At 41.6% G+C, this 14,199-nt stretch overlaps 1 protein-coding gene across 1 annotated transcript; it reads left to right on the top strand.

Moving 5' to 3' along the window:
• Window positions 1–1,582: 1,582 nt before the first annotated feature.
• Window positions 1,583–8,442, top strand: Odaph (odontogenesis associated phosphoprotein). The gene is made up of 2 exons (XM_074041083.1): window positions 1,583–1,683; window positions 7,900–8,442. Exons 1-2 carry the CDS (start codon window positions 1,617–1,619, stop codon window positions 8,277–8,279), a joined length of 447 nt encoding a protein of 148 aa, XP_073897184.1. The 5' UTR covers window positions 1,583–1,616; the 3' UTR covers window positions 8,280–8,442.
• The last annotated feature ends 5,757 nt before the right edge of the window (window positions 8,443–14,199 follow it).

Raw genomic sequence — 14,199 nt, 5'->3', positions numbered from 1 at the left:
CAAGACCAGCCTGGGCAACATAGTGAGATCCTGTCTCAAACAACAACAACAAAATGATCTGTTCTAGAACTTTGACTAGGAGTAACATCAAGGCTGTAGGATTTGCTGCTTTCTCATTTGTGAGTGTTTGTCTACCTTCTAATTCATCTTGATCCTCAGTTGGCACAGCCTTCCTCCCTCATTATATTGTCAGTCCTTCAAAACCAGGGACTGTGTTTAATTTTGCTCTTCCAATGATGACGAGGAAAATGCTCTACTCAAAGTGGAGGTCTTTTGAATGATTGGATCATTTGGCAGGTACAATCTCCCAAGAGAATAAATTATGAATGGGGTTATTGTAATTTAATAACAATCACAAACACTCTCCATAGTCAAGCAGTGAGGTTTGAGCTTTACATCAATAATCTCCTTTATTCACACTCTTCAGAGAAGGCATATGCTATCGTTTGGACGTTGACTAGCTCCAAGGCCCATGTATGGAAAGCTTTGTTCCCAGCCTGTGGCATTATGAGGAGGTGGTGAAAACTTTAGGAGGTAAGGCGTAGTGTAGTTAGGTAATCGGGGGTGTGTCCTTTGACATTGCCCCTCCCTTTTCTCTCTTTGCTTCCTGGTAACCACGTGGTAAGCTTTACTATACTCCTGCCATGCCTTTCCACAGGCCCAAAAGCAATCGACCCAATTGCCCATGGACTGTAACCTCTGAACCTGTGAGCCAAAATAAACCTGTTTTCCTTACAAATTGATTCTCAGTTTTTTGGTCACAGTGCTGAGAAACTAACAGCACTAAACCCCACTGTACAGATCAGGCCCCAAAGGTTTCAGCAAGCCTCAGCCACTCGCAACATTCACCCAACTGGTAAGAAATGGAGCCAAGACTGGAGGGTTTTTCCTAACTGCAATGTCCAGCTCTTAATCACCTATGACCACCACCCCTCATTCCTCCAGCAGCTTCTCTTAGGAAACTGCTGATATATGGTATCCATCTTACAGGTGATTTGCTGAAATAGACAGAATCCTGGAAGGACAACTGTTACTGTTACACATCCAAATTCTCATGTTTGTTTAAATAGTGACCATGGTGGCCAAAGGAAAGAGTTTTCTGACTGTTCTGCCTTTGCCTCTGGACAAAAAAAGCAGAGAAGAAAAATCGTCCACCCTGACTAGGGACCTAAGAACAGACCCTTCAAACACATGGGCCAGGAAGCCTCTGGGTCATACTCTCTTCCTCATATTTTTCTCTTTTAACTAAGTCAGCTACACAGAGGAAAGCTGTTGAGCATCTCCTGGACAGCTCCCTTCCCTCACAGAGGAAAACGCATGCACACAAGCAAAGAGAAGGTGTTCACATGGGAAAAGTTTAAAGAATTTAAAAGGACAGTGAGAGCAAGTTTGTCCAAAATGAAGGAGAGATGAATGATGTTTGTTATTTAAAAAAGCTTCTGGTTGATAAATACCGTCTGGTATTTCCTTGAAGGTTTCTTACCCTCACACCACAAGCCCTGGTGGCTGTGGTCCACTATGCAAATACCAATTACCTGAATCAGGCTGCTGGTGACTCACCAACTCCCCTTTAAAGCAACACTGGGTTCAGGGCAGTGACTCTCAGGGAAGAAACCATGGCTCGCAGGCTCTGCTTCACCTCCCGGTTACTGGTCTGCTGGTTGGTGATAACTGTGGCAGAAGGTAAGGGTTTTGTCTTTATTCTACCATGGGTCCACTAATTAATAAGTTGTATGGAAAGCCAGAATTGGCTCCATGATTACACATTCCCATAAATTGGAAATATGTATCTACTTCCATCAGCCTGTGTTGTTAAAGAGGAGACCGGCTTCTTGTCTTAGCACTGTGACTTCAGACATTTATAACTCTCTGAGCCTCAGACACCTCACACATGAAGTGACAATTATAATGACATTTATCACCGGGATTATTGGGGTTGTGAGCACCAAGTGAGCTTCATGAGAAGAACTTCACATGAAACACTCACTGTTATCACTCCGAAGCCAACAGTGTCCCCCACTTTACAGCCCTAGCACCACAGTCATTTGTGCATGAAGGGTGTTTGTCTCTGTTTGTTGCTTTCATTAATCACACCCATGCTGCAGAGGTGAGCACAGGTTTCTTTAGGATTACATGAAATTCATTTCTCCACCATTCCTAGCCCCTCTCCTTTCCCCCACTACCAAATCTCCAGGTGGTCTGAGCCTTCAGATTGGTTTATCTGGGGAAAGGAAAGGACAGGGAAGATAGGAGAGATGGGAAAAGAGATCCTGGGGTCCTGGGTCTAGTGTTTTTTCTGCACTTCATCTTAGTTCCCAAACTAGATGCTGATCATGGAAAAGAGACCCAGAGTCAAGTGATGCCTTTCAGCCCTTCACATTCCTTGGCTTGGGGCAGCTTTGAAGGGACTCAGCCAGGCTGGAGAGAGATAGGGACATCAGTATTGGTTGCACAACACGCAGAGATCCCCTAATCCAACCTTTGCGCACAGTCCGGCCATCAGAGGACAAGGGGGTGTAGATTATAAACACCTGCCCCCAAAACAAGGCCCCAGTCATCACCTGCTGAAAGTGGTATCTAAAAGAGGAATCATAAAATAGATGTAGTCATCTGCCACCTTCTTTCCAGTTTATGGGAATGTGTAACCATGGAGCCAATTTTGTCACATCCTCCTGTCTTTGGGAGTTTTTGTTTTGTTGGTGGTACTGGGGTTTGAACTCAGGGCCTCACACTTACTAAGCAGACAATCTGTCACTTGAGCCATTCTGCCAGCCTGGGAGGTTTTGAAAATATACAGCTCATAAAGTTACAATGAGATAAGAGATTTACTTATCTATTTTTTTAAAAACCTCTAATCCAACTAGTTGGAGGTGGAGATAGGAGGATCGTGGTTCGAGGCCAGCCCAAAGACCCTATCTCAAAGAACAAATAGGGTATGAAGGCACATGTCTGTAACCCCAGCTATGTGGGAGACAGAGATAGAATGATCATGGTCAGAGGCCATGAGCAAAAACTGTAAAGTCCTGTCTGCAAAGTCCTAAGTGGCTGTCTGAACTCATTCTCTTCTCTCTCTTCCATGGCAGTAGCTGCTTTCTCTTCATGCTATCACTTCTGTTTATTGCAATTCTGCTCAATTCACAACATTTAAATGCCCTGTAATATCACCTTATAATAGTGGCAAAGACAATATCTTCCTTAAGATGCATTACTTGAAAATTGCAATCTTTCTAGCACCCTTGAACTCTTATAGCAATCTCTACATCACCACAGATGTGTCACGCTCTACTCCTGTTGCAGGTCCAGGCACTTGTAGCACCTTCCCCTTCCTCAGGCACAGGCCCTGTGTCCTGATAATCTCTACATTTGTCACAGCACCCAACATGGTGACCTGCACATGGTGGTTGAAGTGACTTGACTTTTAGCATAGACTTGAGCAAGGCCTATGGGATACTTTCTGGGCTCTAAATTCTTTAACTTTAAAATGAGAGATTTGACCAAGACAGCCATTCTGTGAGTGCACAAAATGAGTTGAGTTGCAGCAAATGTCAGTTAATCACAAGACCTGCTATTTCTTTCTGTCCAACTCTGAAAGCACATGAGAATTTTTCTAAAAACTCCATGTGCCGTGTAAGGGAAGAATTGCACACTTAAACAAGTACTAAGCTTACTTCCTAAAAATCAGTATAATTCATTACACACAAGCTATTGTCTGCCAAAATAACCACAGAGTACAGGTAATTATAAATAAAGATCTTCTCATCATTACTGTTTTTTTAAAGTGCTAGTTGTTGGTATATTATGAATTTCATGTCTAGACTATAATAAACCCACTTAACATTGATATCCAAATTCCAAGCAATAGTTTAGTTTTTTTATTATACTCTGATATAAATTATTATTGCAAATGTTCTGAGACTGGAATCAAATACTAAGTACTGCAAAAAATATACAGAAAGGAACATTCAGTGTCTTCCTGGCCATTCAATGAATTCATTAAATACTTACTGAGCAGCCCTAGAAACTAAGAACCATTCTGGGTGCTGGGGACATTGGCAATCACCAACAGGGTCAACAGTCCCTTGTCTTCATGGAGGCCCTAGTCTTATAACATCTGAATCATTTAGTCCTGCCCTCAATGCACAGATCTTGTATAAAATGTAACCTGATGGAGTTGGGTGCTGATGGTTCTCACCTGTAATCCTAGCTACTTGGGAGGCTGAGATCTGGAAGGCCAGCCCAGGCAAATAGTTCTCAAGACCTCATCTCCAAAATAACCAGAGCAAAATGGACTAGCTGTGTGGCTCCAGTGGTTGAATGCCTGCTTTTGCAAGCATGAAACCCTGAGTTCAAACCCCAGTCCCACCAAAAAAAAAAAAAAAATGTAGCCTGATGGGCCTAAGAAAAATGGAGCTCATGCTACTAGAAACTTTCTGTAACACTCACGATCGATAATAACAATAGCTAAGGCAACATTCTGAACAGTTTATATCTTATTTCAGATAATCTCACAACAAGCTGTTGAAATAGGTCATATTATTCTCCCCATTTTACAAATAAGTAAACAGACTCAGAAGCTAAGAAATTTGTCTATAGTCATACAGATACTAAATGCAGATCTCAGGGAGCCTGACTCTGGTGTCTTTGCTTTTAAACATGCTCCTCTGTCTCTCAAAATGTTTTCAATCTGCATTTAAAAGTGTGACCTATTTTTGTCTTATTAAGCTTGCAGAACTCTCATCTTTCACATTCAGAGTCTTTGCTGACATGTCAGTATGTAACATATGGGAGACAGTTGCTTATTAATCATCTCACTGTCCTGAGAGGTGGGAACATGGTGACTTTTACAATTATAGAAAATGAGATTTCTCTCAATCACTGCAATTCTACCTCAGGCATTGGGACTAAGGCTGAGGAGATAGCAGGGTACGAAATGGTCATGTAGCTGTCAGTGGGGCAGGAATGATAATCACGTGAATGGTGAGTATGATGCAAGTGACTCACAGTCTACTGTGGAAGCATCTTTAAGGGGCCTTTACCCAGACTCCAGTTAGGGAAGGCCTCCCCAGGAGGTCAGACTTGGGGTTTGGATTGGAGATCCGTGGAAATATGGCAAGAAATGGGGCTCTAGGAATCTGGAACCAAATATTTAGAAGCCCAGGATTATTAAGGACTTTTGTCAAAGTAGCATTTGTAGAGTAGAAGAGGCAGAAGTAGAGTGCAATGGATTAAACAGGTATGTAGTACACAAGTTTCTCTTTAAAGACAGAGAAGTAGGAACCAAAGAGCCTCAAGAAAGATCACCTCAGTTTTCTTTCTGAAATATAATGCTGAGTAATCTTCTTAGAAAGCTATAGAGAATTCTTCAAATAAATGAAGAATGATAAGTTTGAGGGAGATTTGAGGAGATATCAAAGATTCTGAAGACAGCACACAGTAGAATGAGGATAAACAAGAGATAAATGAGGATAAACAAGATCAACTCAGCAAACAGTAGAGACTGCAAATAACATCAACTCACTCACATGTGTGAGCTTAACTTTATAAGATGTGACAAGTTCCCAAATCAATCCCTAGGGCTCCCACATTTCAGAAGACTTGGGCTACCAAGTAGTGACCCAATATAATCACCATGTGTTCAGTTTGCTGGAAAAATGTATTTTTATGTGGCCATGCCCACATTCTTGACTAGATGAATGATCAAGCTTTCATCTTGACCTTGAACTCTTGGAAATTTGTAGAGGGGAGCACTGAACACTACTGGACATCCCAGAGCTTGGAAGAAAACTCACCTATGGTGTTCTAACACCCAATTGCCACAGGACTTAGATAGAGAGTAGCTTCCATTTCAAAAAAGAATATAAGATCAAGGGGTGGGTGAGTGGTTATCTTGTTTTTAACAGCTGCACAGCTTACTGAACACAGAGCTCAAGGCTTACCTAAGCCTGATTTGATAGCAAATTATCAAGAGGGGCTTAATAATAAGGCTAGCTTCTTTCCTAGTGACCTAGATTCTGGGGTAGAAAGTTTTCATGTAACAAAGATTCAAAACTTACCAGAAAGAATGAGATGAGGGATGTGGGATTTAATCATCTTTTGTAGTTATAAGTGTTTTAGTCTAATTTCAATCATAGGATTTCGGTAGCCGGGTAGGTATGAAAGAAAGGGTTGGCATTTTACTCAAGGAACAGACAGCCATTCAAGCTAGCTTTAAAAAGGGCTGGAGGCTGGATGTAGGGGCATAAACTCATAATCCCAGCATTCAGGAAGCTGAGCAGGAGGATCATGATTTCAAGGCCAGCAAGGAGAACACTAAGAATGTCAACCCTAAGAAGGACTGCAGTAGAAAGTTAAGAACCAAGGCTATTCCTCTGATCACCACTCTGTTATCATATGGTCTCTTGTCTCTTTTCTCTGTCAAAGGCCTTCCCCATTTTACTGTTTCTGTGTGTTGACTGGCCTCTCTGCTTCTCAACAATTCAACTGGCCAGTACCTGACATTCCAGCCCCTATCATGCAAATTCCACTGACATTTTCTACTAACTGCATCTCTTCTTTATAATTCTCAAGTGAGGATCAAATTCTCCCCTATAAGCCAATCAATCAGCAGTCCAATCAGTCATAGCCAGAAGGTGTGGGAAAAGGTCATTATATGACCTTTCCAGGGGTTGTGGATAAGACAGAAAATATGGAGGGAACTATGGACACAGTCCTGTGTAAGCATATTCAATGCAGCCAAGAAACCTGAATTCAACTGTCCTAAAAGGAGAATCTAGTTCTTTTAAAATGCATCAGTGCTCCCAACTTCCTGTGGGTAGCTCTTATTTCCACCATCCACACTTGGCCGCCCACTCTAGGCCTGTATTGGTACACCTCCAGGGAACTATAGGAATCACTTTCTACAGGAAAGCTTCCTTTTCTACAGTCATTTCAGCTGGGTGATTTAGCCAAGGGAAGACCTTGACACTTGAGCTTGATCCCAATTTCTTCTTCTTTTTTTTTGGCAGCACTGGGGTTTGAACCAATTTCTTCTCAAAAACTAGTTGTGCCCTGGCCCTCAGCACTCTTTCCCTTATTTTTTTCTAACATTAAATAAGTTCTTCCCAATGAATTTTCTTTATTTACTAATAATTTATACACAATAACATCCTCAAATCTTAAAGGTACAGCTTGATCACATTTTACATGTACATACATATGTATGTATAGGCATGTGGATATGTGTAAGTATGTATATAAAGGTAGGAACATATATGTTACACATGAATGTATGTATTTCATATGTATGTGCGTATATTTACATATATATATCCATTTAATAACCACCCTGATACAAACATAGAACATTTCTAAAGAGTTCGCTGGTTACTTTCTCCACTAAATAATTCCTAAGCTAACACTGACAGCTGAATATTATTGACTTTTTTTTAACCATAGATTAGTTTTGAACTTTGGTCTTTTACGATATGTACCCTTGTGTCTAACTTGTTTTGCTCAACATAACATAACATCAATAGGATTCATTCAAGTTGCTGTAGTTATTAGTAGTTTTCCTATTCCTTGAGGAATACATGTATTTCATTGTATGACTATGCGTGGTTTGTGTATCCATTCTCCTATTGATAAACACTTGGATTGCTTCTAAGTAGAGGCTTCTATGAGCATCTTTGAACTAGTCGGCTTGTATACATATACATTCAGTTCTCTTGGGTCAGTTCCCCAGAGTAGAAATGCTGGATCATAAGGTATGTCTGTTTTTCATTTTGTTGAACCATATAAATACTTTCAAACATGCTTTGAAACTTCCTTATTTCTCCCTTCCCATCTTTCTTTCTCCTTTGCCCCCACTTCCTCTGCTCTGTTACCAGGTCTGTTTCCTAACTTGTATTTTCCTCCCTACAGGACAAGAGATAGTGACTCCTCCTGGAGGCTCAGGAAATAACGTAAACCCCAAAGACTGTCAGATCTTTTCCCTCACTCCTCCACCCACCACCACAGGGAATCCTGCAACAAGGGTCCAGCCTGTCACAAAGGTCCAGCCTGTCACAAGGACATGCAAGTATCTCTTTCAGGTCTTTCCACAAGGAAGGCCCAGAGTCTACCCTAGGTTTCCAAGTGGACCTTTCCTCCCTCCAAACTGCAACCACCGTTTTCATTTCCAGCCATTTTACTGGCTGCCCGGAAGCCTCACTCCTGGTAGATATCTCCTGGGAAGGCAGCTGGAGAAAGGAAGCTCATCCGAGGAAAGCAAAGAGAAAAGAGAAACCACTGAAACACGCTGAAGCAGAAGCCAACACCTCTGAAAAGGCAATATGAAGATTTTTGTTCTCTCTTTTCAAACTAAAATTACTGGATTAGAATGTGAAATATCATAAACATAATAGACTAGAAATTACTCTCTTGTCAGCAATGAAGATATTGGATTACACATTATTTCTGTTTACAAAATAGGGCAGTAAATATATCATTGCTCATCCCACAGGATATTAATGCAAATAAAGCTTTAAATGGGTTCTTTCAATAATTCCTATTCATATTCCTATTCAATGTTGAGGAATTAACCCTCTTTCCTAAAGTAGAGGAAAAAGTATTTTAAAAAGAGATCATTATGAACCAAATGAAGACATTCATGACACTCTTTTTGCTTTTTTTTTTTTTTTTTTGGCAGTACTGGGGCTTGAACTCAGGGCCTCACGCTCATTAAGCAGTGTTCTACCACTTGAGCTACTCAACAACCCTTGTGACTTTCTTTTTTGTATTCATTGGGAAGCTTACAGAGCAAGGTGCATTTAAAAAGTGAACTGTAAATGAAATTACGAAGGTTAAAGCAAAACAAGTTACAGGGAATCTGACTATAGATAATATTTTATAGTTATAAAAAGAATTATCTAACCCAAATAACTATTTTGAATGTAGTATCCAAATTTATTTTAATATTAACTTTATTATTATTTTTTGTTAGCCAGTATTAGTTGTACAGAGGAGATTCATTGTGACATTTACATGTGTTTACAATGTATCTCAATTAGGTTTTACCCCCTCCATTGTTTTCCCTCATCCTCTCTTCACCCCTTTCTTGGATCAATTTCAACAAGTTTCCTTGATCCATTTTCATATGCATATACAAAGTACATTAACCATATTCATCCTCCTTAACGCAGTTTCCCCTGCTCCTTACACTGGTACCCTCTCCCAGACAGGACCTGTTTTGCCTTCCTGACCTTCCTTTTTTTTAAGTTATATGATTGTTGACAAGGTTTTTGCCTTGGTATTTCACACAGGTATACATCCTATTTTAATCAGATCTACCACCTCTATTACTTACTCTTTATTGCCCTGCTTCCCTATTATTCATCAGCTTTCAATGCATTTCATCATGCCATCTTCATACACAGATATAATTTATTTCAGTATTATTCACTCTCATTATATTTTCCTCTCCTGCCTCTCCTTAGTCCCCCCAGACTTAAAGTTAACTTTTTAAGTAAATGGTGCAATTACTTAATTACTCACTGTTTCTCCTATAATGACCACATAACCATCAACTAAAATAAATATTTTCCTCAAACTTTCAACACAGGCTTGTGCTCAAATGGTTGATTTAAAAATTATCTGGATGTTCCATTAACTCTAGAAATCTGCAAAGTTCACTTAACTATGAGAACCTTGTTTTCTCAGGATGTAATATGGGAAAAAAACCCCTATTTGTTTGGCCTTTCTGTAAAATATTGCCAACTATGTGTGCCACTCATCTTGCCTATAATGTAGGCACTTGGGTTTTTGCATGGTGCTCAGTGGCTTACACTATTTCCTTCAAGAACTATGTGCAAAAGATGCTGCTACAAAGAAAGTAAAAGCAAATAACACAAAGACATGAGAACTCTGGGAATGGATGTGTGGGAAAGGGAGAGCTATATAAAGTCATCACACCATGCTCCCTTGCCATATTAAATGATGAAAGGAGAAATAAAGTTATCTTCTTCACTCACTCATACTCATTATAAGAACAGTTAGTTCCTTCAAATTTATAGGCTTAATAAAAAAAAAACTGTTTGAAATTCTCATCAAGAAACTGTATTTTGAAATAAACCTTATCAGCTCTCTTTTTTAGCTAGGGGCCATTGTTGGGTGAACTTGAAGACAGATAAAGGTCTGGATTTGAATCCTACTTTCCTTTCTAACCCTTGTCCTTTGTTCTGCCATACTCACAGCACACCTGTGTACTTGTGTCCTCATAGTGCCCCTACTGTCCAAACCAACTTGACTTTCATTGAGTTTTCTCTCCCCAAATGTTAGATTTTTTGCAATTAAAAGCTTAACAGTTCTGAAATCTAACTCCTTAGGAGATTCTACTAGGTGATATGTAAATCTCAGGCAAACTATTGTAAAAAATGAAATGGAAAGAAATCAATTTTAGCAGCTCTTGCTGGTAGGAAGTAGTCATGCTCACTGACATTTAACCATAAGGGCAAAAACAGAAGCTGGAAGCTGCTGAAAGGAGCTCACAGCAAGGTAACCACAATAGCGAAAGCAGAGCAACAGAAGTAAAGACTCCTTTGCCCCCCTTTTTTTGGCCTGGTAGAGACAGGCTTGTACCCAAATTAGATATGTAAAAGCTGTCCTCCAATGGCATACAATGACCCCTGTCTTGATGTACTCAAAACTTGCTAATGTATAAAAGTAATAGCTCTACTGTGTTTGGGGCATAGACTTTGTGAGTTATGCTGCTGAGCCGTGGCACCGTCAATAAAGTGCTGCTTCCAGACTTCGGTGTCACAACCCCTTTGTTCCTGTCACATTTCTGGTGTGTTGACCAGGAAACTGGAAATTGGAGATGGTGGTCTTCCACCTCCCTTGTTCCCCAGGGACCTGCCAAGGATGCCACGGGACCAGTCACAGCCTCTGGCACCAACGGATAATTTCTCTTGTTGAGGGGGGCCTCTCCCAGTGCAAACACTGTGCACCCCAGTGCAACAATGGAATCTGGGGAGGTCTAGGAACCAGCAACAGATGCTGCCTGTCAGAGTGGTAAGAACCTGGGTTCCATGGTAGTGCCTGCCTCTAAGTGGCAGAAAGGGAGACTGATCACCTCCCAGAGTCAAGTCGTCTGAGTACTTTCGAGTGGATGAAAGGAAACTGCAACTCTTGGGGGACTCTTAAAACAACCCCTGGGTGTAGGGCTGGCATTATATGAGAGTGAGAGCCTGAGACACAGCCCAGCTGCAAAGAGAGTGTAGAGTCCTAACCCACAGATCTGTGGCGAACTCATGCATTTCAGGGTAAGCCCTAACAGGGCCTCTGGTCTGGGGCTTATACAGACTCACTAAGGCCAAGAGGCGCCTAATCTCCATGAGGGGAGTGGCTGGAGATGGTCTGAAGTGAGTGATATTAATTTGCCTGTCCCTTGGGTATCAGAGGAAAGAACCCCTTATCTTTCCTCAAAAACCCCATCCCATCTGTGTGTATCTTGACATCTGGTATTTGGGTGGAAACTGGGTGGACAAAAGATCCAGTGCACCCCCTTAAAATGCATGTTAAGGAACTTTAAAAGGGAATTTACTGCTGACTTTGGTATAAAAATCACTCCTCAAAAACCACAAAGTTTTTGTGAGATTGACTGGCCCAGTTTTGAGGTAGGATAGCCATCCAAAGGGTCATTTGATCCAGAGATTGTCTGGTCTGTTTATTTGGTGGTCACAGGAAAACCAGGGCACCCAGATCAGTTCCCATGAGTGCCGAGCAACAATCTAAGATTATGGTGACAAGGCTGAAGGACATGGGCACCATACACCCAAAGAAACCCCAAAACAAACCTGTCCTGACAGCTGACCCCAAAGACAGCCCACCATTCTACAGCAGTTGGTGGTGCCAACTGCTCCACCAGCACCCTCACCCTCCTCAATGGAGGACTCTTCACCAGAGAGTCCTCCCAGGGCCACAGCACCTACTCCCAAGATGCCACCTCAATCTCCAGAGCTGGAGCAAGTTTTTTCTTGCTCCTTTGTTATTACTGAGCCTAACTGGAGCTAACTGGCTGTGACAGGAGATGCAGAAAGGACACAGGACAGACAGACAGAAAGTTGGGGCCAGGTGTGCTGAGTGCTTGGATGGAGATGCACAGCAGCCTCATTGCTTCTTTTTTCTATTATTCTCTTCATTTACTCTGTTTCTTTTCCCTATCTATATTCTTTAAGGCCTTACTCCTTTACAATTCTTTACAGCCTTGCTTCTAAAGTCTTTCCTTAAGAGCCTTGCTTTTATTTTTTTTTTCAGCTGAACTTTGAACTTTCAAGCTACATTCTTTATGATTTTTTTTTCATTTTTCTTTTATTATTCATATGTGCATACAAGGCTTGGGTCATTTCTCCTCCCTGCCCCCACCCCCTCCCTTACCACCCACTCCGCCCCCTCCCTCTCCCCGCCCAATACCCAGCAGAAACTATTTTGCCCTTATTTCTAATTTTGTTGTAGAGAGAGTATAAGCAATACTAGGAAGGAACAAGGGTTTTTGCTGGTTGAGATAAGGATAGCTATACAGGGCATTGACTCACATTGATTTCCTGTGCGTGGGTGTTACCTTCTAGGTTAATTCTTTTTGATCTAACCTTTTCTGTAGTACCTGTTCCCCTTTTCCTATTGGCCTCAGTTGCTTTTAAGGTATCTGCTTTAGTTTCTCTGCGTTAAGGGCAACAAATGCTAGCTAGGTTTTAGGTGTCTTACCTATCCTCACCCCTTACTTGTGTGCTCTCGCTTAAGAGCCTTGCTTTTAAAGTCTTCTTTTCTGTTCTTTAAAGTCTCTTTCCTTAGATTCGCTCTGTCCCAAGTTTTCTCTTAGCTGTCCTTTAGGATAATCTCTTTTAGAGTCTTAGCCCCAAGACTTGCACTGTCCCATGTTCTCTCTTTAGCTCTCTTAAAGCCTGGTGCTTAGACTTGCATTGATTCATGTTCTCCATAGCTTTTCTTTATCTTAGCTTTTCTAAAGCCTATGTATAAAGTTCTTGGTGCAGACTTGCACGGTCCCATGTTCTCTTTAGCTTTCTTAAAATCTTGGCCCTCAGACTTGCTAGAAAATTCCCTCTAGCAATTCTCCTTCAACAATTCTTTTCCCTTCAGCAATCCTTTTCCCTTCCAAAGCCTTCCACATCAAAAAGCCTCTCTTCAATCCAAAGTCAAAGCCAAAAGCCTGACATCCTCCTTCAGCAAGTCTTTTATACCCAGTGGTAAACAGGGTGAGCAGCAGTTTTCTGGGAGGGACATGACATTGTAACAAGAGGAACCTGCAATCTACCTCTCTGAACATAAACAACTTAGGAAAAGCAGCTGTTCTGCATTTTCCTTTTCTGTGGCTGGGGCTGTACCAATCTCAACCTGCAGAAACATCTTAGGAAAAGCAGCTGCTCTGCATCTTATTCTCACCCTATCCTGTGGCTGAAGAGCTGTGCAAACTCAGCCTACAGAACATTGGGCACAGCTGTACTTAAGTCCAGCTCTCATAGGCTTCTCATAATCCACTCCCCACACAGAGCCTAAGTTTAGAACCCTCCAACCCCATCAAAGTCCAAGAAGTCAGCCAAACAGTCAAAATTCTGAGGCAGTTCAGATGCCCCTGAGGTAGACACGAGCTCTGTTTTATACTGACTAAGAGAATCAAATCCAGAGAGGTCACCACATCTTTCATTACCAGCCATTCATCACCACAGGCCTCTTGAATTGGAAAAACCACACACTCTTATTCACCGAGAAGCCCCAGGCCATGATAGACTTGTTCCAGTCCACCATCCAAACCCATAAATCCACCTGGATGGATTGTCAGCAGGTGCTCCTGACCTGCTTCAACACAGATTAAGCAAGAAGCCTTAAAGTGGCTTGAAGAATATGCCCTGCCTGATGTTGGAGATGCACACTGCTGTGCCCAGAACCAGTTTCCTGATGAGGATTCAGGTTGGGACCCAAATTATGCCCAAGATTACCAGAGATTGCAGCGCTACCTGGATGCACTCATCAGTGGCATGAAAATGGAAGCAAAAAGACAATAAACATGAGCAAGACTGCCGAGGTCCTTCAGGGTGCAGAAGAAAGCCCCAGCCAGTTCTATGAGCATCTGTGTGATGCGTTACACCTATACACTCCCTTTCATCCAGAAGCCACTGAAAGCCAAAGAATGATCAATGCAGCCTTTATGGGCCAATCCCAGGGAAACAT

This window comes from Castor canadensis, chromosome 9 (genome assembly GCF_047511655.1).
Source record: "Castor canadensis chromosome 9, mCasCan1.hap1v2, whole genome shotgun sequence".
Lineage (NCBI taxonomy): Eukaryota > Metazoa > Chordata > Mammalia > Rodentia > Castoridae > Castor > Castor canadensis.
The sequence above is the reverse complement of the archived record's forward strand: the minus strand, read 5'-3'. Positions and strand labels throughout refer to the sequence as shown.

What these genes read in the sequence shown, in the direction of transcription:
- Odaph (XM_074041083.1), top strand. Translation starts at nt 1,617, where the DNA reads ATGGCTCGCAGGCTCTGCTTCACCTCCCGGTTACTGGTCTGCTGGTTG. An exon ending in GGTGATAACTGTGGCAGAAG is followed by an intron (nt 1,684 to 7,899) that starts GTAAGGGTTTTG and finishes TCCTCCCTACAG; the next exon opens with GACAAGAGATAGTGACTCCT.